Source organism: Trifolium pratense, linkage group LG3, assembly GCF_020283565.1.
Source record: "Trifolium pratense cultivar HEN17-A07 linkage group LG3, ARS_RC_1.1, whole genome shotgun sequence".
In the NCBI taxonomy this organism is placed as follows: domain Eukaryota; kingdom Viridiplantae; phylum Streptophyta; class Magnoliopsida; order Fabales; family Fabaceae; genus Trifolium; species Trifolium pratense.
The window spans coordinates 3369660-3393602 of NC_060061.1; the positions used below are offsets into that span (position 1 = coordinate 3369660).

A 23943-nucleotide genomic window follows, 5' to 3' on the forward strand; every position below is an offset into this window, starting at 1 on the left:
ATTAGAAATGCAACATGGGGCTCATTCATTTGGTGTATGATCATATAGGTAGGTACCCTTGCTATCACAAGAATGAAATGAACGAAAAAAACAACTGCAAACCATGCTCTTACAAATATAACTTAAATAATCTCTAATGTACTTTTTTTTTTTTTGACAAATCTAATGTACTTTTCATTTTTTCTGATATTAGGTTCTTTTTTGACGAACTTTCTTGATATTGGTTAAAAAATATATTTCATGGAGAATATATGGCATTACGGAGAAAGATTAATTGGCCCAACTTTCAATTAGTATACTTCTTTCGTTTTACAACAATGTTACTTTAATAAAGAAACTACTCAAGCAACCTAAATATAGTAAAAGTATTTTAAAACTTATGTAGTCAACTTCTGTAGAAAATACATTTTTAAATACAAAATTTCTAATATGATCATTTTAAGTTCTCAATAAGAGGCTGTAGGCAGCATGTGGTCACTCAAAATGAACTTAGAAATTACAATAAATTTTGAAACTATAAATGTATTGCACAACCAAATAAACTTAGTTCTTGATCTGATTACAAATATATTAACAAACCTGAACCAACACAATCACACTATCGGCGTATTACAAATATCAACTGCCAAATGGATAAAAGAAGGGATAAAAGAAGAGATAAAGCTACCTATAATACAACCACACTGCCACTCAATGAAAAGCTGAAAGTTAGCTCCATGTTAATCATCTTCCTTTGCCTTGCTTCTTACCCTCAATTACTTGAATTCTTTTCTCACCCTCAATCCATGGCAAATATCATTAACGACTGTCGCCAGAATCAATTGGAGAAAAAACGACAAAGGTAAAATATAAATAATAGAGGGCGGAATAATTATGATATGAAAATCCACTCCTTGGTGTCTCTGCAATAGACTTGTTATCACTGGGTGCTGCGTGTTAATCCTCCCCGTCCCATGTTTCTGTGCAAATTTAAGATTCCCCATCAGTCGAGTAATTTGAAAAAGCAGAAACGTGAAAAGTTAGAGAAAAGAAACAAAAGGCAGTAACATACTATTTGAAATTTCAATATTAAGTCAGCAAAAAGGCTGAAAATACATATCTTAGCTGGGTCATAGTTTAACTAGTTAAGAAAACATAATTATTAATTAATGTCAACAACAAACCTTAAAGGCAAATAATACTTAACCTACCAATTTGGAATCTGGATAACTCATATAGGGGAGTATAAAGATTACACAATAATGCAATGAACACTATAGGGTTATGTTGATAGGCTAATAAGAACAAAAATTATAGGGGAATCCCAATATATAGACTCTTTAGAAGATAAGAGGAAATCAGGAAAGGGATACTTTGACCCGACCCAGAGGACCCGTCATTGCAACAATCAGATTCCCTTAGTACAGATCATATTGTTTAAGTTGTCATAAATAATAATAATTTCCCTTCTTGGGTAAGCTCTGTATTCAGGATATTTTATTCTACCGCCTTTTATGTACCAGTGTCTTGACGTAGGTGTGCGTGTTAGCCGATTTTTTAGAAGATAATAGTATTTGTATAATTGTATAATGTTATTTAAAACAACAATCCATTGAATATAAGAGCACAATAATGTGACCATAAAAAGAGAAAAAGAAGTACCTCCCAGAAACAAGCTGTTGCTGAGCACTGTTCATAGGACCCTTCGCATTGCTGAAACGCTTGGCTTTTGTCTCTTGTTCTTTGTCCGTGCGCATTGCAGCTACCTCCTTCTCCATGACAGCTACTTCCCTTCGCATCTTCTTCGCCTCAACTTCCATAGCTTTGGTCAATGTATCCACTTTCCTTGCTAGCATCTGGCAGATAATGACCATTGCAACAATTAGCTGATATTGCAATGGTGAATAAGAAATCTAAGATTAAAATCCAAATGGGTTAAAAAAATTACTAACCTCAATGGCGTCGTCCTTGTCTTTTAGGCTTTGATCTTTTTCATGCCCAGCTTTCCTCAATGCTAGGACCTCTTTCTGAAGGAAATCATACAAAACTCCTGGAACACTATCCTCTGCATCTACTAATGGGAAATCATTTGGCTTATCATCCAAACTTCCTTTCCAATTATTGTTTTCCTCTTTCTCTTTAGTTCTTTCAGAAGACTGGTTAAACGAGGAACTTGGAGGCTTTCCATTTAGAAGAATTTTACTCCTTTCTAGTGACCTAGAGCCACCATCAAAAGACTTAGATGCGCCTTTAGCATTCTTCAAAAGTGTGCTGGAGGACACAGAGGACCTTATTTGAAAGGATGATGTTCTCTTAGGCAGAAACCCATTAGAGTTCAGTTTGGATGTGTTATCAGCTCCACCTAAAGATTGTCGTCGAGAAGGCCCATTGCTAATAGAAGGCCCATTGCCCACACATCTTCCCTCTGAAGTGCCGCGATTAATACTGTTAGAAGTTTCTCTCATACTCTCTTGTAGCACTTTAAGCCGTAATTGATATTTTTCCTGAAAATTGTAAAAGGTTTACCTTGAGTAATGGCAGAACTTATCTCCTAAGTTAATACATGCAGGCTGTAAAACCAGATTATTACTTTTAACTGTGCTTCATACTTTGCAGTGCGATCAGCTATAGCAAGCTTATCCCGAAGTTGCTGCATCTCTCCCTGTAAGATTGCAGTTCAATAAAATATGGAAAATATTAAAGGACAATTTATATTTATACTAAAAGAAAAAGCAACAAAGGATTAAATACAAAGCACTAAGAAATTAAAAAAATACCCCACCTGCAAGAATCGTCGCTCTTCAAGCCATTGTTTGACAGGCATCACTTTGTCATTAGCATCTTTCCATTCATTAGCAACTACTGTAGCTACTCTGTTTGCTGTTACCTTGGCACGAGCCAACTCCCGATCCAGAGTTTTTCTTTCCTCCTAGAGTGTAAAACAGTCCATGCAAAAACTCTTAACAAGAAGCAAAAAAAAAAAAAAAAAAACAGTAAAGCAACTGGAAAAGCAAACTGTGTGAATTTAACAAGTTACATTCATTTCTTGAAATTTTCGCTGATAATCTCTCACAGCATTTGCAGCTGCACCCCCTGCAAGGACAGCCTCTTCTAGTTCCCTCACAGTTTGGGTGAGCTTTTCAACCTCTGCCACCTTCAGTCTGTGCATTCTGTCCAAAATTTTGTTTTCTTCCTGGGAGGTGATGGTGATACCGAGTATAAAAATTTACATCATTATGGTAACAACTTGGCATGTATTTTGAAAGAAAAAAACATACAAGATTGCAAATACCTGGCAAATCTCAATCTGTTTCATTAGCTCTTGATTTTTATTTTGGAGATCATCCACCATGGAGGCCTTAGCCAAGGCAACCTGAACAGTCCTTTCAGCTTCAAGAAGTGCTGCTTCTTTAGATTTCGTAAGACGATCCAAAGCTTTGTTATCATCTTGAAGTTTAGCAATCTGCAAGAAAGAAACCAGATAAAAGAATGACACGAATTACATATGACAAGCCAGCCTTGGTCCCCTTTAACCTGTATTTTCACACAAGAACTACCATTCAAAGTAGAAAAACAAGGCAATACATACCTCTTGCCGAGCAAGCTTGAGTTCAGCTTCTAAAGGGGCGAGAATGGCTTCGATAGGAGGCATGTCATCATCCTTCTGAGCAGCATGGACCCTTCGAAGAGTAGCTTCAGCTGCAAACTGAGCTGCCATCGACGCTTTCTTTTCATCATTGATTTTCTTTATCTCAAGATTCTGCAAGAAATACTAAGTTCAGTAAACATATCAAAACCTGAAAAAAATCATTCATCGACAAGGTCAATAGAGGCTCCAAGCTATACTTTGCTTTCTAGAAGATTTTCTGTAAACTTCAGCTTTCCGTCAACCTTTGACAATTCTTCAGTAAGCTACAGCACAAGCAAAAAAGAGAAAAAAAGTAAATTTTTCAAGCTAACAAATAGTATTAAAGGGCGCATTAATAAGCATCGGTAACATGAATAGAAGAAATTACGACAAAGGATCAAGTTCTCAAGCAACCATCTATAAACAATGTAAAGAATGATTATGCACCGATAGCAACTCTGAAACATCATGACTTCAAAACAATGCAAATAATGATTAAGCATCAATAATTACTAGGTAAGAAATCATTACAACTATTAAGGTTAAAAATACAAAACAGCCGATTAAGACCGCTCGCTCTCACCCCCTAATTCCACCGAAATGTAATTACTTTGCAGATAGTATATGATATGGAAACAAATCAAATGGCATAATGACTCTACAGTAAGAAACATATATGATAATCACCAAAATCATTAGAAGAAAATTCAAATCAATATCATCAAGATGTAATCACAGACATATAAAGAATGCATAGTAAAAAAATAATAATGGATAAGTAGTAATTAGTAAATAAGTAATAATCAATCAGAACAAAAATCATTGTCCAGAGCAAAATTAACAACTAAAAAACCTCCAAAATTAGTAAGAAACGAAATTCACATAATCATTTTGGAAATTCAAAATTAATTGAATACAACGAAACTGAAAATCACAAGCAACCTCTTCAACAGCTTTTTCTCTAAGTCGTTCAGAGTGTTTCAAAGCTTTGATCTCCGCTTGAGCTTCTGATAATTCTCTATCCTTATCTGCAAAACCACACACACACATAGAGATTAAACACACTACAATCAACAAAAACAAAGCAAAATCAATACAAAAACTCGCTAGATCGAACTACATTTTCACACCTCTAACATCATTCTCAAGTCGATTAAGTTCCAATTTTACTGGATCCGAACCATGAAGCAAGTTCATGAACTCATCCGCATCCAAACTAGGCCTCATCGAATGCGTACGTCTTCGTGACGAGTTCTTCCCTTCCTTAAACGATCCAGAAACCGTCAACGGCGCCGGCGTCACCACCGTCGACTCCATTCCCATATCGCCGGAAAATTCATCCATCGCCGATCTAACCGATTCCGAAACGAAACGAAACAACTCACAATTACACTCACACGCACATCCAAATGCTTCTTCCTTCTAAGATCTCAAAAAATGAAGTGCGAAAGAGAGAAAGAAAATCAAAATGCAGTTGAGAGAATGAACGAAACGGTTTTTTTAGAGAGAGAAAGTTGGAGATAGATTGGTTCATAGTTTATGGTAGTTTCTCTCTCTAGACACTGATTTTAAACCCAGATTTGATTTTCTGTGAGTGAGTGATTATGATTAAAGAAAAGTGATTAATTAATGAGTTTATGTACGGCTAGTTAGTTGTTAAGCAGATAAAAACTGTGTGACAGAGAAAGATAAGTTAAGTAAAATAAATAAACTAGTGATCGATCAAGATGATAATAAATAATCAATCTAATAACATGGGGTTTTTATAATTTAAATTCGTAGCGTAATGCGCACTCCATGCGATTCGGCGTAGGATAGTAAATGGGGTCGTTTTAAGTGCCAAGTGGTGATGTAGAAGGGTACTTAGCTGGTAAACATGTTTGGACTTTGGAATGATAGCCCCTACCTTTAAATAATGAACTTGTAGGACTTAATATGTCCATGAAAATGGATTTAGAATAAAAGGGATTGTGTGGTTTCCAAAAATGAATACCCTTATGAAAATGTCATTTTAATTGATGTCAATTTGTTATGATGGGTGGGTGGGTTATTGTCAAAAAAATTTGCTATGATGGATTGTTTTTTGGTTTTTATGTTAAATCCCTAATTAGATTTGGCCAAGTTTAGGGTGGGAGAGTTAGATAGGTCTCCCACCGTGTATATGTAAGCAGAGATTTTTATGGAGACTATCGCGTTTGAAGTTTTGCAAGTCGGAAAATTTTAAATGTTAGAATGCGGAGAAAAGAACAGGGATCATGCCCTCCGCTTTGCGAGGACCCATCCTCAAGCAATTTACTAAAGTATCTTGTAAATATATATTTTAGAGTATTTTATATGTCATATTTTGTCACAATACTCATGATATGTCTTACTTTTAAATTGTTTCATGGTTTAATTTATTTACCGCCAATTTTATTAATTTTAACTTTATGTTGAGGAAGTATTTGCGAATACCGTGGAGATTCGCTCAAACAGGGACATGGAGAAAAAGCTCTATGCGATAAGGAATGGGGACTGAGATGGGGCATTTTGGGTGGCGGAGACGGCGAGCGAGAATATACTTTTAACTATGTTGACATCCCTATTGATAATAGGTAAAAGTTGTAGATGAACAAAAGCCTAATTAGTTTGTTTATTTTTAATATATTATCTAATTAGTTTATTTTATATGCAACCAGTGACTTTTTTTTTTTTTTTGGTTACAAGAGAGAAAAAAAGAGATGCAACCAGTGACTTAATTAGTAGCAACTATATAAATGCTTAAACCCAATTTTTAAAAGGATCATTTGCATTTTTTTTTAAAATAAAATATCTTCTGCATGCAATTAAAGAAACTAATTATCCAACTAGATAGCAATGATATAGGGTAGAATGTAAGACAATTAAATTTTGTATAAGTAAATAAAAAATATATATATTTGGGTTAAAATAATGTTAATCATGCATTTACATCCTTTCATTTGGGCGGTTGTCTATCGACATATGATATGCTAAATGTGAGTTATGAGCTCATATGCAAATGTTGGAATGAAGGTTCGTTTCATAATCATGCACAGAGTTTTGAATCTTCGTGGAGTTTTCCATTCCAATGGTTTAAAAAGAATGTTAAGATTTTATATTCTTCGCACACTTGGCAATTGCCAATTGATTAACTGATCATTGATCATGTCTCTTGATTTCATTAAAGTAGTACTATACTATATAAAAGTACAATAATTGATTTCAAAATTAACAATTTCATATCAACTAAATAACTATGTAACTAAAATATTAGACTCAAGTGATTGATGAACTTTTTTCATTAGAAGTTCATTAGTGTCGACCATTAGGGTATTATTAGTATAACCAAAATTCTACTATTACACAACATAGTGACATATTATAAGAAGGCCAGGCCACCCAATTCTACTTCATCCTGTAGTGCCCCCCTTTTTGTTTGGTGGTGTGTCAGAGTAAAGACAAGTTTATAAACATGGGTTATGTTATAAGTCACCACCATTGGTAGTTGCTAGTGGGAAAGAGAGAGTGATATTGATAGTTGTGAAGTGGAGTTTCTGCTTGTTTGGCAAAAACATAGATGCAAGAGACAGGTGTTTACATTCATTGTGGATGGAAACATTTAAACTATATAAGAATTTCAATGAACTCAACATTTGTATATTGTACTACCATGTCATAACCCACTACATAGTTTCACCATTGCCTTACTTTTTATCCAAGGTTTCCCTCCATTGCCTTACGCTAAGGATGCTTTAGAATTTTTCATAAACACTTTTCTTGAGACACACTCAAGAATCAACCATATGACATTTGTGACAATGGAAAATGCTTTTTACCCAAGAACTCTTAGAAAGTTCACTTCAACTTGTCGCACCCTTTTAACACTGAAAGTTATAATACGGCACTTGGATGATTCCATTGTTCAATTCTGGCAATGTGGAAAGCTAGGAAAACTTGTTTCACATTTCCGGAAAGACCACCTACTTGTTCGTTTACCAGGTTCGACACGAAATCATAAATAAGCTTTCCTCCTCCCTTTTTAGTAACAAAATGAACAAAACAGTCGTAATATATATATATAGACCAAAAATACAATTAAGTCAATAAAAAAAAAATCTATTCGGGAAAATATATATATTAGTCTATTTCACCTGTTATGACTAACCAACCTAAAGCATTAAACCACATAGATTCGTGTATGTAAACTTAGGAGTAGATTGATGTATGCTAAATTTTGGGAGATACGTGTATCGTAAAGATCACTTGGAAGTTTCACATGTGAGCTATAGGAATTTATCACATGGAGGGGGGTCCTTGATGCCATGATTAAAAGTAGCACCGCAATACAAATGGGTCAGCTCTTCATTTGCACAACATGAACCTCTGTAGTGCTGTACACCATTCCTAAATTCTAAGGCAAAAGCATGTTCTCATTCCAAGTATATAATCGCATATATGTGGAAAATGTGGCACTTAAACATTACAAACAGGAAGGGTCATGCTAAAATTAAAGGTGTCAAAAAAGAAAAATGTGAATTGATGTTGTATTTGTTATTTTTAAAAACATTAAAATACAAACTTAAAAGATAATTTTACTATATTGATTATTGAGTATTCTTAACTAAATGCCTCGGAAGCTTAACAAGTAAAATGAAATGAATATTAGCAGATTTTAAGTACACAAACCCTTTCCAATGAACATTAGCAGACTCAGCAGACAAACACTCTCCAATGATTAGCAAGGGTGAAATGAAGAAAAAATTCAAAAAGAAATTTGATGAATTTCAACATAATTTGGGCAGTGTAATAATTAATTGCATGTTCAGACCGAGAGACGGTGACGGATAATCTCAATGAGCCACCTTATTAAGCAAAATTACAATGATCAACATAATTCCACAATAATATCTAAAACTAAAAAACAGAACCAAACTAGCTTATCTATGGATTATTAGCCACCTGAAATTAGTTACTTTGGCAGAGTGAATATATAGGGAAGAAAAATTTGGTATTCAAAATTTAGTAAATATCCGACAAACAAAGTTTAAAAACAAATGCAAGAAATTATAAATGGTTCCTCAGTACGAAAGGAAATAACATAGGCACCACAAAAGATAAAATACTAGTTCCTACAAAGATGCTTAAGACACACCATGATCATTCAACAAAACCAAAACATGAAATTCAAGCCTCCACCCCCCTTTCTTCATCAGTGATCACAACCTTTCCAATTGGCTTAGCTGTTAACAAATCAGTGTACTCTTGGAATGGAGATTTGGAGAAAGTAGTCTCCTTCCAGAATTCAGGTGTCAAAAACCCGTAGGTTTTCATCAAACAGTCAAATGTAGCCTGCAAAATGAAATTCACAACATTAAACGATAGATCATCATAAATAATAAACAAAAAACAGGTTTAATCAAGGGTGTTTGTGTGAGTGTGGTAAACAGATGTCCATCAAAAACTTGAGATTCTTAAAAAAGAATTACATATCTAGCAAGTGTAACATGAATCAAAGTGCATATCTGAAATCAAGCTAAGCCTATGTTTAGTATCACGGTGGATATGCTGGAATCAGAGTGACACAGCAATTTCAAAAACCACATAGTGTACTTATTGGAAAATCACAACCATGATTCTGACATACTCACCATGATACCAAACATACACGAATACATGTTTGCCAAAATCACAATGTCACCACAAATCAAAATTCAACTACAATTCAAACATGCAAAAAGCATAACAAACAAAACCATTGATCAATTGCAATTCAAAATTACAAAACAAAGTCAAATCTAAAGTCAGCAAACCACATATCATAGTATCAACATTACACTATCAATGCACTAAAGATCAATATATATAATAATAATTGAAATTCTAACAACTATTTAGCATAAAATAAAAAGACAAATTAAGAGATCCAAACCTTGACGAAGTTTCCAAGGGTTTTGGTGGAACCCCTAGAGGAAGTAAAAACATCATCAATACCAGCAAATTGCAAAACCTTCTTAGGAACCCTAGCAGCAACAATTCCAGAACCACGAGGAGCAGGAACCATACGAACAGTAACAGAACCACACTTTCCAGTAACCTTACAAGGAACAGTGTGAGGTTTTCCAATCTTATTACCCCAATAGCCTCTCCTAACAGGAATAACAGAAAGCTTAGCCAAAATAATAGCACCACGAATAGCAGTAGCTACTTCTTTGCTACACTTAACACCGAGACCAACGTGACCGTTGCTATCACCAACAACAACGAAAGCTTTGAACCGGGTTCTTTGACCGGCTCTGGTTTGTTTCTGAACCGGCATGATTTTCATCACTTCGTCTTTCAGAGTTGGACCAACGAGAGTATCGATGATTTGATGCTCCTTGATTGGGAGTGAATGAAGGTAGATCTGTTCAAGGCTACGGATCTTTCCTTCTTTCACGAGACGACCGAGTTTGGTAACTGGAACCCATTTCTCTTCTTCATCGCGTCTTCCACCTGCTCTACGACGACCACCACGACCTCTGTCACCACGACCACCGCGACCACCTCTATCACCACGACCACCGAAACCGCTACCGAAACCGCCACGATCTCCGCCACCACGTTCAGCCATGTTGTTGATGAGTGTGAGTGAAAACGGCAACGAGAGTTTGTATTCTCAGAGATACAATGAAGCTCACGAATTAGGGTTTCTTTGTGGTGATGTTATATAAGGAGGTTAGGGTTTTCATTTTGGGCTTGGGTTGGTGATTATTCTAAGAAGTCCATCAATAATTGTGGACCGGATATATGTCAAAATGGTTTGGGCTCAAAATTTTGTTTTTGTGAATCCTTGTTTGAGATTTACTTTTCTTACCCTATCAGTTTCTCGGACGCCCTACGAGTTTCCAATTTTATCCTTCCACTATTTAACGTTATGATGTAGGGTGTTTTTTTTCAAAATTTCTCATTTTTATAACGTCCGCTACTTAAGTGCCGAACATTATAAAAATGTGAAATTTGTGAAAAAAAACACCCCCATAACATGAAATTTTCTCATTTTTATAACGTCGGTTGTTTATACTTAAGTAGAGAACTGGTAAAAATGTGATTTTTGAAAGGAAAAAAAAAAAAATTCTCCTACCATAAAATTTTCAATATTTTATCTGTAAAATCCTTACAAAATGAACTGGTAAAAAATGTTTTTACTTAAGTAGTAAACAATTCTATTCATAATTAAAGTGATATTGAAAAGTGAAAAATATTTCTTAAATTTACTCTTGCCACCTTATTAAATTTAGCACGCACCTTACAAAATGACAAAGACATTATACACTCACACACCTAAGTAACAAAGTTGAACCTTGACCATAACATCCGGCCTAATAATTTCAACAATTTTTTATCAGTTGAACTAAGACTTGTAGACATTTTAGTCCTACTTTAATATATATGACGATTGATATAATCTTGATTTTTGTAGTATCAATGAATATTATTTTTAGAATTATATTTATTTGATAATTTATCATATCATATCTCTATTAATGTTAGGTTTATGAAAGTTGGATGGATCCTCTTAAGTAAGAACCACACACAAAATAAAATTAAAAAAAAGGGTTTGTCTTTGTGTTGGGCTTTAGCTCATGTGCTCACGTTAGTAGTTATTTAAGGGAACTGAAATTCCTAGTTAGCAGTTGCAAAGTGAGACAATTACGTGAAGTCGTGAACAGTGTGCGTTGAAAAAAAATTGTTCCGCAACAGTAGCACTGTGAGCAAAACAAAGAGCATTGCAACGAGGAAGAAGATATTGGGTTCCGGTGACGAAAGTGTGTTCGACAAACGTTCTCCGTTTTGGCTTAAATTTGAGTATGTTGTTTATGTCACCTTGTTAGTTACTTAGATAATTTTCCTTAATTTTGTCTTCTCCTTGTGTCCGTTTGAAATATAGAGTTTGAGGTTGTTAGCTCTTTTGTTGTTAATTTCATCATAGGCGGCGATTGTTTATGTTTTGTCGGTTCCTAGAGAAATTAGGAAGACGTTGATTATACTCATTATTATTTGATAATAGTGAAGTTGTTTCTTTGGTCTGGACGATCGGTGATTTTTTCTCTCATATTGAGGGTTTTTTAGGTTAAAATTCACATGTCCTTATTTACGGTTTTACTCATTTTATTGTTATTATATAGTTGGCATTGACCGTGGTAGTAAATTTGGTTGTTCAGGTTCCACAAGAAAGAGACAATTTAAACCCTTCAGTATATTTCGTTCTGATCCCATCATTTAAGTATGCATTTTCAACAACTTTAACCTCTCTAGTGTCCGGTCTTTCACAATTCCTCCTAGAAACTGAAAATGGCAGCAAATCAGAACACATGTAGTGAAACTAATAGCATGAAAGCATTTTATGCTTCCCTTGAATCATCAAAGACAACTACCCTATCACATGGATTATATGTGCCTATAGAAAAAACCAAAAAAGCAATTCATATTCTCAAAGAATTATTATAAAAAAATTTCTCTCTTTTGTTGCATCCAGGACGTTCTATAGTGCTACCTCCTCAACTTGCCACAAAATGAAGGATTTTGTATGACTACAAAATCTGAATTATAGAAACTGTTACAATGTTTTGAGCAATAGAGTGTGGAGTATCACAATGCTGATGGTCTTTCAACTACTGCAAAAATAGAACTATTTCATCTTATCATTATCCAGCTTCTTATCATATCATATATCCATCTTATTATGCACACCAAACAGACCTTAAAGCCTAAAGTTGGGTGGATCACCCCTCAACATGAAATAAATAAGAGTTTAACTTTTTGCACCCCTGGCATACATGAGCACCCACTGATATTCCTAAATTTCTCCCTCGCTACTTATAAAGCAAGTGTGTAAATAGCAAAAATTGGGGGGGGGGGGGGGGGGGGGGGGGAGTTCGTAGCAAATTGCAAATTGAGTTCGCCTTCTAGGATGTGAACTCCTTTTATCATATTTTTTTTCATTCTAGGGGCGCATACGTTAGGTTTTTGAGTTAAAAATATTGTCACTCGCTACTTAGAGTGCAAAAAAGTGCTTGCATCATACTCCTAGAAAGAGAGAAGGTTAATTTGGTCATTTTAGGGAGGTGATTGAGGAAACCCAGGAGGTGCGAAAAGATGGATTCAATAAATAAAAGGGAAAAAAAATATTTGTCTTTGTGTTGGGCTTTAGCCCATGTTCCCACGTGACAAGTGTGTACGTGAGGTGCGTGTGGGTTTGTTAAACTGAGGCAATTAGTTAACGGTGCGATAAATAAAAGGGCTCCTCAAGAGTAACACTGTGAGCAGACCAGAGAGCATCGCAAAGAGGAAGAAGATTTTGGGTTCCGGTGACAAAAGTGTGTTCGGCAAACCGTTTCGGTTGAGTATGTTGTTTTTGTCACTTTGTTAGTTACTTAGATAATTATTTTGAGTAGTTTTGTCTTCTCTTTGTATCTGTTTGGATACCCACTAGTTTGTGAGGTTGTTAGATTTCTCATTGTTAGTTTCGCCATATGTGGTGATCATTGTTGTTTTGTCGGTTCCTAGAAAAATTAGGAAAACATTGATGGTAGTCATTATTATTTGATAATAGTAAAAGAAAAATGTTAACTTGTGCCCTAACGGCAAATGTTAAGAGATAAATATGGAAATATTCTCTTGAAAATTGTGTATTCAACTTCTTAAACATTAAATATCTTATAACATTAAATGCTAAATTTCTATATTTAGTTATCTTATCATATGTCTAAGGGCACGTGTTAACATGACCCATAGTGAAATTGTTATGTGATTTTATATGTTTTCCAGGTTAAAATTGACATGTCATTATTTATAGTTTATACTCCTTTTATTGTTATTACAGTTGGTGAGTAAATTTGGTTGTTCAGGTTCCACAAGTAAATTTGGTCATCGCATGATTTAAGTATACATTTTCAACAACTTTAACCTCTCTGGTGTCTGGTCTTTCACAATTCCTCCTAGAAACTGAAAATGGCAGCAAATCAGAACACATGTAGTGAAACTGATAGTATGAAAGCATTTTATGCTTCCCTTGAATCATCAAAGACAACTCCCCTATCACATGGATTCTATGTGCCTACAGAAAAAACCAAGAAAGCAATTAATATTCTCAAAGAATTATTATCAAAAAAATTCCCTCTTTTGTTGCATCCAGGACGTTCTATAGTGCTGAAAGATACTCTCAAATACCTCCTCAACTTGCCACAAAATGAAGGATTTTGTATGACTACAAAATCTGAATTACAGAAACTGTTACAATGTTTTGAGCAATGGAGTGTGGAGTATCACAATGCTGATGGTCTTTCAACAACTGCAAAAACAGAACTATCAAATGCAAGTGAAGTGATGAATGATCTTGAATCTAATGTTAAAGAGTTCCATGAAATGGACAAGGAGGAAATGTGTTTATCCAATAAATTGGTTTGCTTGCAGGAAAGGAAGAGAAAGCTTGAAGAGCAAATCGAAATAATAAATATTGAGATTGCAAAATCTACAAAAGAAAAAGACAAGGTTGGCAAGAGAAAGACAGAATTGTATCAGACAGGAAAAGAATTGAAATCCAAAAGAGATGATTTGATGATCAATGTTCCAAGGTTGAAAGCTGAGCAAGTTTTAGCGAATAAAACACGAGATAATATTGAAGCAGAGTGGTTCAAGCTTCAAAAACAATTCATACCGCTTGTTGCTAGAGTTGCTAGTTCCTCCTTGCCACCACAGGCATCACATGCTTAGTCATGCCACTTTTCACATTGTTTGAATTTTCTCATTCACTCTTCACATGCTTAGTCATGCTTAGATGTTTGCTCATTTTCTGCAACAATTTTTTTTTCTTCAGGGATCCTGCATTTTGCATTTCTTGACATTAGTCATTGTTCAATCTTATTCAAAGTCTTCATAAAAATGCATATTTTATTTTATTTTAAAAATGAGTTACTTTGGTTCTTGTCCAAAAGAACAAAACAAGATGCATGTTACGAAGCCTCAGCCATCCTACAACATCATTGTTATTCTTCCTTTTATGCGTACTTTTCTTCGAGCAAACCAACGTGTATAAATTTAATTAACTGTCTTTAGGAACGGACCTGAAGTGGTTGTCAATCTGGCTTTGCCGTTGTGCAGCACATGATGAATCTAACCTGTGGAGGAGGCCATTAAGATTGACGACCACAACAGCAAAGCAACAGAAATTATGCTCAACAATCAAGTCTTCAGTGGGTGGTCTGTGTTTGTTTTTACTGCAGTGGTGGTAGCACTGATATACATCAAGAGTGTGTTCAAAAGAGAGTGTATGATAAAAATCCCTATAGCATTCCTCATTTAGCTTATAACCTTTGAAGCCTATTTTTGATTTAAACAAAGGAAATGCAACGTATTTGCCAAGAGGACTTAATAAATAATAAATCATTAATAAAATATACATATGACATTGTTATCCTTTCATTTTTTTTAATATACAAGTTACTGTATTAGTTATTTTGATGGTATATTTCTGCTCTAAACACACCTCTAGGTCAAATCTGAGAGATTAGTGACCTTGAACCCCTCTATTCTCCTTAAGTAGACAATTTAAATAAAAAGGCTCACATATTGTAGTGCAAGTTTGATGGTCATTTATGCAGCAGGGTCATTTGTTTTTGAAATATGATGGTGCTGTGCAGTATGATAATCAACAAGCAGGATGTGGCGGAGTTATTAAAGATGGAAGTGTTGGGAACAACTAATACTTTTGTTGACTAAGGCTTGTAAATGGCTAAGGCTCACAACATTTGTAGGCTTGAGGTGCAGGTGGACTCAAGTGCAGTTCTGTAATGTCACACGAGCTCGAATGATTTCAGCATAACAAGTAGAAGATTGATGCAACGGATCAAATGTATGGTTGAGCAAGGCATTGAGGTGCAATTTAAGCATGTATATAGAGAAGCAAACAAAGTGGTGGATTGTTTAGCAAATTTTGGATGTAATTTAGTTCATGGCATTACTTTGTTTCGTTACTCCCTAGAGAGGTTAAGCCTCAAGTTGAAGATGATGTTTTGAGAGTCTCTACTCCTAGATTGATCTCCGTGTAATTCTTTATAGGCTTTTAAGACCCTTTTAATCCCAAGAAGAAGAAAATCTCACCATGTCCAATTAGAGCATGTCAGAAGTTAAAATAATTCACATCACCTCGCTTTGTTTAAAATATGAGTGAGGGATAGTAATATGAGATGGTAGCTTTCACTTGGTAGATGAATTCCAAATTCCTAAAAGATATTGGAACTCTCCATTTTTTCTATGTAACCGTAGTACCTTTTTGGTTTCCAAAGTAAGGCCATTGAATAGATTTTCTTAATCATAATTGTGAGTTTTAAAGTGTGCATTTTCCACAACTTTAGCCTCTCCATATATACTCTCTAATGCCCCACCTTTCACAATTCCTCCAACAAACTGAAGATGGCAAACCAGGAAGCATGCAGTGAAACTAATAGTATGAAAGCATTTTATGCTTTCCTTGAATCATCCGAGACAATAAAAACTTCACCACATAGTGAAAAAACCAATAAAGCAATACATATTCTCCAAGAATTATTATCAAAAAAATTCTCTCTTTTGTTCCATCCAGGACGTTCTATAGCGCTGAAAGATACTCTCAAATACCTCCTCACCTTGCCACAAAATGAAGGATTTTGTTTGACTACAAAATCTGAATTACAGAGACTGTTGCAATGTTTTGAGCAATGGAGTGTGGAGTATGACAAAGCATCAGGTCTTTCAACAACTGCAAAAACAGAACTATCAAATGCAAGTGAAGCGATGAATGATCTTGAAGCTAATGTTAAAGAGTTCCATGGAATGGACAAGGAGGAAATGTGTTTATCCAATAAATTGGTTTCCTTGCAGGAAAAGAAGAGAAAGCTTGAAGAGGAAATTGAAATCGTAAATGTTGAAATTGCAAAATTTACAAAAAAGAGAGACGAGGTTGGTATGAGTAAGACAGAATTGTATCAGAAAGGAAGAGAATTGAAAGCCAAAAGAGATGATTTGATGATCAATGTTCCAAGGCTGAAAGCTGAGCAAGAATTAGCGAATAAAACACGAGATAATATTGAAGCAGAGTGGTTCAAGCTTCAACAACAATTCATGCCGCTTGTCGCTAGAGTTGCTAGTTCTTCCTTGCCACCATAGGCATCACATGCGTAGTCATGCCACTCGTCACATTTGTTTGAATTTTCTCATTCCTCTCTTTTCAATCATGAGCAGCTAGCTCACTACTAGATGTTTGCTCATTTTCTGCAACAAAAAAAAGTTTCATGAGGAATTTTGTTGCGGTAGTTTTTTTTGTTTCAGGGATTCTGCATTTATTGGCATTAGTGGTTGTTCAATCTTAATCAAAGGATTGATAAAAATATACTAGTATTTTATTTTAAAAATGGGTTACTTTGGTTCTTGTCCAAAAGAACAAAACAAGAAGCATGTTACGAAGCCTCAGCCATCCTACAAACATCATTGTTATTCTTCCTTTTATGCTTACTTTTCTTCGGGCAAAGCAGTGTTTAAATTTAATTAACTGTACCAGACCTAAAAGTCAATCTGGCTTCGCCATTGTGCAACACATGATGAATCTAACCTGTGGCAGAGGCCATTAAGATTGAGGACCACCACGGCAATGCAGCCGAAAGGATGCTCAAGAGTCAAGACTTCCGTGGGTGGTCTGTGTTTGTTTTCACTGCAGTGAGGTAGCACTTATTGAGTGGTATTTTTTATGACATTAATAATTAATAAAGTGCTAAAAAGTCAAGAATAAAACAACAAAAAAATGTTGAAACTTTACCGGTTAACCTATTGAGTGGGTTAGTATGTAAACAATTGAAAAAGAGGGTGACTTGGCACCATAGATCAAGAGAGTGTTAAAAAGAGAGTATGATAAAAATGTCTATAGCATTCCTCATTTGGCTTATAACCTTTGAAGCCTATTTGATTTAAACAAAGGAATGCAACGTATTTGCAAATATGATAAAAATATTGATATGACATTGGTTATCCTTTTATATTTTTTTTTTTAAAATAAAAATTACTAATATATTACTAGTATTTTTCTGCTCCTAAACACACCTCCAAGTCAAACCTGAGAGATATGTGACCTTGAACCCCTCTATTCTCATTCAGTAGAAAATTTTGAATCAATCCAATAACCTAAATAAAAGTATGAATAATGCTAGAAACACACTCTCTAACACACATTTGTCAACACTCTTTAACTCCACCAAATTTACATGGAACCTACATAGTAATTTGGTAGAATTCGTATGGATTTTAACCAATAAAAGAGTGTCTTAAATGGATTGATAACACTGCACACAATTGACAGTGTAAATTTGTAACAGTCAGTTTCACACTTAGAGGAAACGTTGGCAGGAAACCATTTTTTGTGCCCAATCTAAAGACAATTGAGCTTTCCAAAGATCAAACATTGAGAAGCAATAACATAGGAGCTCTCAAACAAAGAATAGGTAAGGAAGCATCCACTTATGTAGCCACCAACCAATATAAAGCATTTCTATTTGTTTCCAACAGAAAATCAATAAAGAACCCATAAATGCAATAAGATAAGAATTAAGTTGGAATGCTAAAATATCCATTATTTTCTCCCATGTGAACAAACTCTGAAGCATGAAATCAATAACTTATTCAAAATAAACACTATATCTCTATAACAAGCTTTCCTTCTTAACTTTACCATTACTTACATAAGCAAAACATTGACAGCTAGATCGAGCAAATTGGGAGAAGGTCTATTGTTTCTTAGTTTGATATTATCTACATAGATATACACATCGGCATTTGAACCGCTGATTCTGTCGCATGATTAAAACTGGATTGATATTATATCACGGATTTTCTTTACTATCAGTCACACCTGTTCATTTCCCTTAAGAATATTGTATTTGCAAAGAGGACAAGTTGCATTCATCTTTAACCATTTCACTATGCATGTGGAGTGGAAATGGTGGTTACAAGGAAGAGCATGAAGTTCTGCTCCATCCTCATAGGAAGAGATGCATATACAGCATTCCTGAAAAAGAAATCAGGATCATAAACGTTATGACTTATGAATTTGTATTATTTTCTGAAATCTTTAATATCCTAATGTAGAAATTAGATTTATTACTATTTTCTTTTGGTGCAACCAGAATTTCAAGCACAGAAGTACATATGGGGTTACAATATAAATATTCATACCCAGTGATCAAGATAGGAAATAAAATCGATGAACCATTAAATGATTAACATCATAAAACTGAAAGAAATTAATTATTTGTATGGTAAAGCATACCGCATCCTCAGGTGAAAGTACTCGTTCATTTGCACCACTGCTATTTTCAATGGGAACCATTGATCCACCTCTTGGATCAGGTGTTTCTTCATTGCTTACTGCCTGAAACCTGTATTTTGGAAGCATACTGAGATCTGATTCAGATGCACCCTCCTACAGTCCCACAAAATAGACAGTGAGAACTGAGAATAAAAAAATTGGAAGGCCCCCAAATATTTGAAATTTTTCAATCACAGTTAAAAAAACACATACCTGTCCCGCAACAGCATATAGAATGCCAATAATACAGGGTAAACAACAGCAGAGGGCAATGCCAATTAAGCATGCCAAAGCAACACAAAAGATGGCAAAGAATACATCAAATGCCAGAAAGACAACGGCCAACCTGTACAAATTTCAGGAAGAAAAAAGCATAAAGATAACATTTTTTTATATTAAAAAAACGCATAATTCATGGTGCAATCAAACAACTATCAGTCTGCTGACATCTGTCAACGTGTTGGCTCGTTAAGTGCCAAATATGATACCACATGTCCTCCAATTGTGTGCCACATCACCACAAACTAAAATGACAGTGTCTGATCCTAATGGTACTAAGTAATCCATGATATGGTTCACTTTGACCTCTGAAAACCCTAAAGCCATTTTTCCCCCTTCTTCCCCATTTTTTATTTGTTTAAGTGTATGTGTATAGCTGCACTGTCTTAAAGACATATGTATCTTTTTATCATGTGGCATGCTCTTTTTTTAGCTGTAGTTAATTCTGAATATTTTAGCAAGTCTGGCCTGTTAATTGAATATTGTAGTTACTACATCAACTTAATCAGAAACTTTCAGATTCTTCCCTTTTTATTTAGTGACAGCTTTCTTGGTAGTTATCCTTCAACTCTTTATAATTTATGTATTAATTACTATTGCTATTTCGAAATTGTAAGACGTACATTTTAAGAATGCCGATTTAACATTTTTTGCATGTCCGGAGTCAGCCAGCCTACACGTTTAAGGGCTATTACGAGCCAAAGTCAACCAAAAAAAACTCTTGGTGCCGATGCCAGGGAAAAACTAGGAAATAGCAAGGTTGATTGTATGAAAGGCAAGGAATAAGAGAAAGCTGCAAGGAATGTGACAGTGAATAGAAATGCAGTGAAAGAGGTGTTCCAGGTGGAGGTATGTTAAAAAAGGTCATAGAACTATGGAATTTGATAACTGTCTGTAGAAGTGTGGAAGGATGGCATAGTTAGCAGATTTGTAGTCATTTGATTTGACGATTTATATTTTTAGTCAAGTGAATCTTCTTAAATTAAGGCATGATGTCTTTGAATTTGTCATCTTTAAGTGTACATAATTCTTTTGTTAAATGATATTTTCAAAGAAAAACCTCAGAGCTTTAAAAGATTACTTGGTATACTTTCATTTGACTAAAGACTATCACGTTAGTCCGTGATGATATAGCACCCACGTGGAGAACAACTAGTAAGATATTTGGCAAATAATGTGTTTATTATCTCTCATAAACGATAGCAATCGGATACGGGCTTTTGGATCAATGTGGATGACGTTTTATTTTTATTTTTTTATGCATTCATGAACCAAACTAATAACAACAATAATTAGCATCATGGATTACTTAAAAAGGGTTTAACTTCATAAGAAATAGCAGCAATACAATAAGCATGGAGATGAGCGGTTATCTATAGCACAAAATGCAAATATAATGCAAAATCAAAGGCTAGATTTTTGTCGTGACACAAGTGCTGTAGTGAATTAACAGTAATTAATCATAAGAACAAATTGACCGGGGGCTATATATGAAGATTTTAAAGTTTATTTTGCCAATTAGCCAAATGCTCAAACAGTCAAACTTTAGATGGCTGGTTATATATTCATTTTTCCTTTAAAATCAACATACAAACATTATTCTCCAAATTCAATATAAATGAAGGCTTACCAGTACAACTGTGGAGCGTCTTGCATTAGAACATCACCACCATAGACAACCCAGTAAAAGCCCACCATCCACCAAACCAATGAAAGCATGGTATTCAACGACGCACATCGTTTTGCAAATCTGAGTCATACGTAAGCAAAATCAGTATCTAAAATTCTTAACTACCTAGTATAGTATAGTCCAAAAAAGTATATGATCCCGCCAAAACAAACGGCTCCGAAAGTCCAAAACAAACTAATAAACGTAATTACACACAAGTAGAAGTTTAACATGCTTTAGCAGCTAAGGCATGCTCAGACAGCAACAAGCATTTAAAACTTTGCTATGGCCATAATTTTACAACACTTCATACTAAATCGCGCATAGTAAAACAATAGCAATTTGTTCAAATTCTGTTACGCTATGCCAATATAGCCGCTATTTGACAACACTAATCAATATCATAAAACCATAACTAAACTACGTAACACGACAGATACTTAATGTCATTAACCGAATTATGTCATTTTCTTATATTATTATACTTGTCGTGTTGTGTTCGGTGTCTGTTTCCGTGCTTCATATAACAGAATCAAAGTAAATTCCACTTCCTGGATTGAAGTATCACAAAACTAATTCCTATGGGTTTCCTTTGTAATCAAATACCAATGAAACCAATTTGATATCTCACCAATGCAATGCACATACAAACACTAAACTCTCCGGCAATCAAACAAACCTCAAATACCCTCAAAAAACTAAAATTGACGAGAAAATTGACAGCAATGGAATTCAAAATTTGAACTCACCCGGAGCGAGAAGAATTCCGAAATTCAACATCACCATCATCATCCTCACTATCATTGACATCTTCATCAAAAGCTTCTTCGTCCCTTCCTCCTCCAACCCCGTTCCTCCTCCTGTACTCCAACCACACCAACGCCACGTGAACCAGACACTGCACCGCGTAACCACAGATCCACAACCGAATCGGCGTGTTAGGATTCTCGTCAACGGTGCAACCTAACATAACCGCCGCAACCACCACGAAAGCCGTGTTCCAGGCGATGTCAAGCAATACTACAGGCTTCGAGTAACCCCAATCAGCGCGTCGTTCCTCGAGCTCACGCGCCGCTGTTTCACGGACAAGTACGGAAGGACCTCGGCGTCCGAGAAGGAGCGCGAGGACTGGCGTGCGGCCCACGCGACGGGGGCGAATGAGCGGTGTATGCGCGTGGGCATAATTCGGTGGTGATGACATGGCTGGCTGGCTGGCTAGAGAGAATGGAGATAGATAAGTTGCAGAAATGGGTGTTATTAGAGCATAATTGAAAGAAAGTTCAACGAGGGGTGAGAATAGTAATAGTAGTAGTAACACTAGCAACAATAATAATAATTACTGTAATAATAATAATTAATTAATTAGAGAAAGATGAAAACGATTCCTACTTCTTGTTTGTTACTCACTCACGGATATGAGTTCTCATGTGGAATCGTATGATTCAATGGAGGAACAGTGCATAACATGGACACGTGCAGTGTCTATATTGACGGATATGCCCTCACAAAGTAGTACAACATCTGTGTAAGTAAAACAATCTGGTAATGTAATGATGGAATTTATTCATCAAATGCTAACATAATAGATTGCATTTGCATGGTACAGAACTTAACTTGTTTGTGTACTAGATAAGATTAGATTAGATATAATAAGTGTCTGACATAAGTGATAAGTGGTAGATACTTTAGTGTTTTAAGTAACCATTTGATTTTGGGTTCGATTCCTAGCTAGTGAAAAAATTAATCTTTATAGTTATGTGCGGATAATATATTTGATTTTAAAATAAATAGGAGTAGTTGATTTACATATATTGAAAATTGATTATTTATACGAAATGATCTCTGCTTTACACTACTATGCAGTTTAGATCAATATCATCTCACTTTTTTTTTTAATGTTTTGAACAATAGATTATAAAAGTAAAATTAATAGATTAGAGGTAACCCCAGAAAATTTACACTTGAGAAGATATCCTCTCGTTATTTATTGATTAGTGAGTAGGGTGTTGTGTTGGTCATTACTCGATCACACCATTGAGCAATCCGCTCGGTTGCGACGGTAGATCAATTTGTTCCATTGTAAAAAAAAATCTTGTAGCAGGTAACCCGTTAAAAGATAAATTTTCATTGTTAAATAAAATATGTGTAGGTGCGACATAATCGTGCATCTTGTCAAATCACTCACAAATGTCACACGATGTTGAAATATGGTTCACTGAAAGACAATAATTTCACTTTTTTGTCGAGTACTCTAGTCTATTGTCCTTCAGTTTGTCCAGTCTTAGTAACATGTTTAAAATCAAACATGGTACAATATAAATTGTCATGTGTGGCCAGCTTATTTTTTTAGTAGATCAAACACATCCTTAAAATTTTGGACGGAGATTTGGTGTACAATCTAAGTTGTGTGATTGCTCTTAATCCAACGTGTTGATATAATTCATTTAAGATCTCTATCATTGGCCAATGGTAGTATTGGAACCCAGTTCGACTTGATTGTGAGCAGTTAGAGAGTCTTGCATTTGAGTGGATATGCCGAGATATTTCAAGTGTAAGTTAGAGTTTGTGGTTGGATCACAAACGCAAAAAGTCTCCCGTATGAGGGAGTGTGTTAAGCTAAATTAGTCTTACATTGAATAAGAGAGTAGAGGTTGAATAATATATGAGTTGAAGAACTCGTAAATTTAACATTTTAATATTTTAGGGTGAAAATTTGGTGTACAACCTCTCTTGCGTGGTTATTCTTAGTTCAACGTGTTGATAAAACTCAATTAGGCCCCCCTCATAGCCTCGTAGCCAACACATAAATTATGGTTATTGGTGTAATGCCTTGGATGCCCATGGATACGCCCCTGCCTAACCTGATTTGTGACCCAACATCGGTCCTCAGGGTGTCTCGTCCTATATATGTTTGACATGCCTTTTTCAATTTTTTAAAAAAGTGGATAATTTTTTCCTCCAAAAATAAGTTTTAAAAAGTGGACACAGTTATTATTGAGTACTTTTTGCAGGCATGCT

The 23943-nt window shown here is 35.1% G+C and overlaps 4 protein-coding genes across 6 annotated transcripts; 1 reads left to right on the top strand and 3 right to left on the bottom strand.

Moving 5' to 3' along the window:
• Window positions 1–471: 471 nt before the first annotated feature.
• Window positions 472–5486, bottom strand: LOC123918440 (microtubule-associated protein 70-2-like). Its single transcript, XM_045970497.1, has 11 exons — window positions 4738–5486; window positions 4550–4635; window positions 3826–3891; window positions 3569–3739; window positions 3272–3442; window positions 3017–3172; window positions 2762–2908; window positions 2570–2641; window positions 1932–2483; window positions 1642–1835; window positions 472–959 (listed from the first exon to the last, which is right to left on the bottom strand). The coding sequence occupies exons 1-11, from the start codon at window positions 4949–4951 to the stop codon at window positions 920–922; spliced, it is 1869 nt and encodes a 622-aa protein (XP_045826453.1). The 5' UTR covers window positions 4952–5486; the 3' UTR covers window positions 472–919.
• Window positions 5487–8596: 3110 nt separating this feature from the next.
• Window positions 8597–10298, bottom strand: LOC123914387 (40S ribosomal protein S2-4-like). The gene is made up of 2 exons (XM_045965518.1): window positions 9537–10298; window positions 8597–8956 (listed from the first exon to the last, which is right to left on the bottom strand). The coding sequence occupies exons 1-2, from the start codon at window positions 10215–10217 to the stop codon at window positions 8792–8794; spliced, it is 846 nt and encodes a 281-aa protein (XP_045821474.1). The 5' UTR covers window positions 10218–10298; the 3' UTR covers window positions 8597–8791.
• Window positions 10299–11288: 990 nt separating this feature from the next.
• LOC123914376 (probable DNA double-strand break repair Rad50 ATPase) lies at window positions 11289–14509 on the top strand. 3 transcript variants are annotated; one of them, XM_045965502.1, is made up of 2 exons: window positions 11289–11452; window positions 13495–14509. In XM_045965502.1, the coding sequence occupies exon 2, from the start codon at window positions 13598–13600 to the stop codon at window positions 14357–14359; it is 762 nt and encodes a 253-aa protein (XP_045821458.1). In that variant the 5' UTR covers window positions 11289–11452; window positions 13495–13597; the 3' UTR covers window positions 14360–14509. The 3 variants fall into 3 exon arrangements, with proteins under 3 accessions (XP_045821458.1, XP_045821457.1, XP_045821456.1); XM_045965501.1 differs by lacking the exon at window positions 11289–11452 and adding an exon at window positions 12863–12990; XM_045965500.1 differs by lacking the exon at window positions 11289–11452 and adding an exon at window positions 12872–12990 and having other exon boundaries at window positions 13470–14509.
• A 3682-nt stretch (window positions 14510–18191) lies between these two features.
• On the bottom strand, window positions 18192–22355 carry LOC123914377 (E3 ubiquitin protein ligase RIE1). The gene is made up of 5 exons (XM_045965503.1): window positions 21675–22355; window positions 20887–21006; window positions 19191–19323; window positions 18939–19091; window positions 18192–18677 (listed from the first exon to the last, which is right to left on the bottom strand). Exons 1-5 carry the CDS (start codon window positions 22124–22126, stop codon window positions 18516–18518), a joined length of 1020 nt encoding a protein of 339 aa, XP_045821459.1. The 5' UTR covers window positions 22127–22355; the 3' UTR covers window positions 18192–18515.
• Window positions 22356–23943: the final 1588 nt, after the last annotated feature.

Excerpts from the sequence above, each read along its gene's own strand:
- LOC123918440 (XM_045970497.1), bottom strand. The coding sequence starts at position 4,951 with ATGGATGAATTTTCCGGCGATATGGGAATGGAGTCGACGGTGGTGACG. Across the intron at positions 4,636-4,737 it reads ACTTGAGAATGATGTTAGAG|ATAAGGATAGAGAATTATCA; the intron begins GTGTGAAAATGT and ends GTGGTTTTGCAG. Across the intron at positions 960-1,641 it reads CAACAGCTTGTTTCTGGGAG|AAACATGGGACGGGGAGGAT; the intron begins GTACTTCTTTTT and ends AAATTTGCACAG.
- LOC123914387 (XM_045965518.1), bottom strand. The coding sequence starts at position 10,217 with ATGGCTGAACGTGGTGGCGGAGATCGTGGCGGTTTCGGTAGCGGTTTC. Across the intron at positions 8,957-9,536 it reads CCCTTGGAAACTTCGTCAAG|GCTACATTTGACTGTTTGAT; the intron begins GTTTGGATCTCT and ends TTCATTTTGCAG.
- LOC123914376 (XM_045965502.1), top strand. The coding sequence starts at position 13,598 with ATGGCAGCAAATCAGAACACATGTAGTGAAACTGATAGTATGAAAGCA.
- LOC123914377 (XM_045965503.1), bottom strand. The coding sequence starts at position 22,126 with ATGTCATCACCACCGAATTATGCCCACGCGCATACACCGCTCATTCGC. Across the intron at positions 21,007-21,674 it reads CGGAATTCTTCTCGCTCCGG|ATTTGCAAAACGATGTGCGT; the intron begins GTGAGTTCAAAT and ends CGTATGACTCAG. Across the intron at positions 19,092-19,190 it reads TATATGCTGTTGCGGGACAG|GAGGGTGCATCTGAATCAGA; the intron begins GTATGTGTTTTT and ends GTGGGACTGTAG.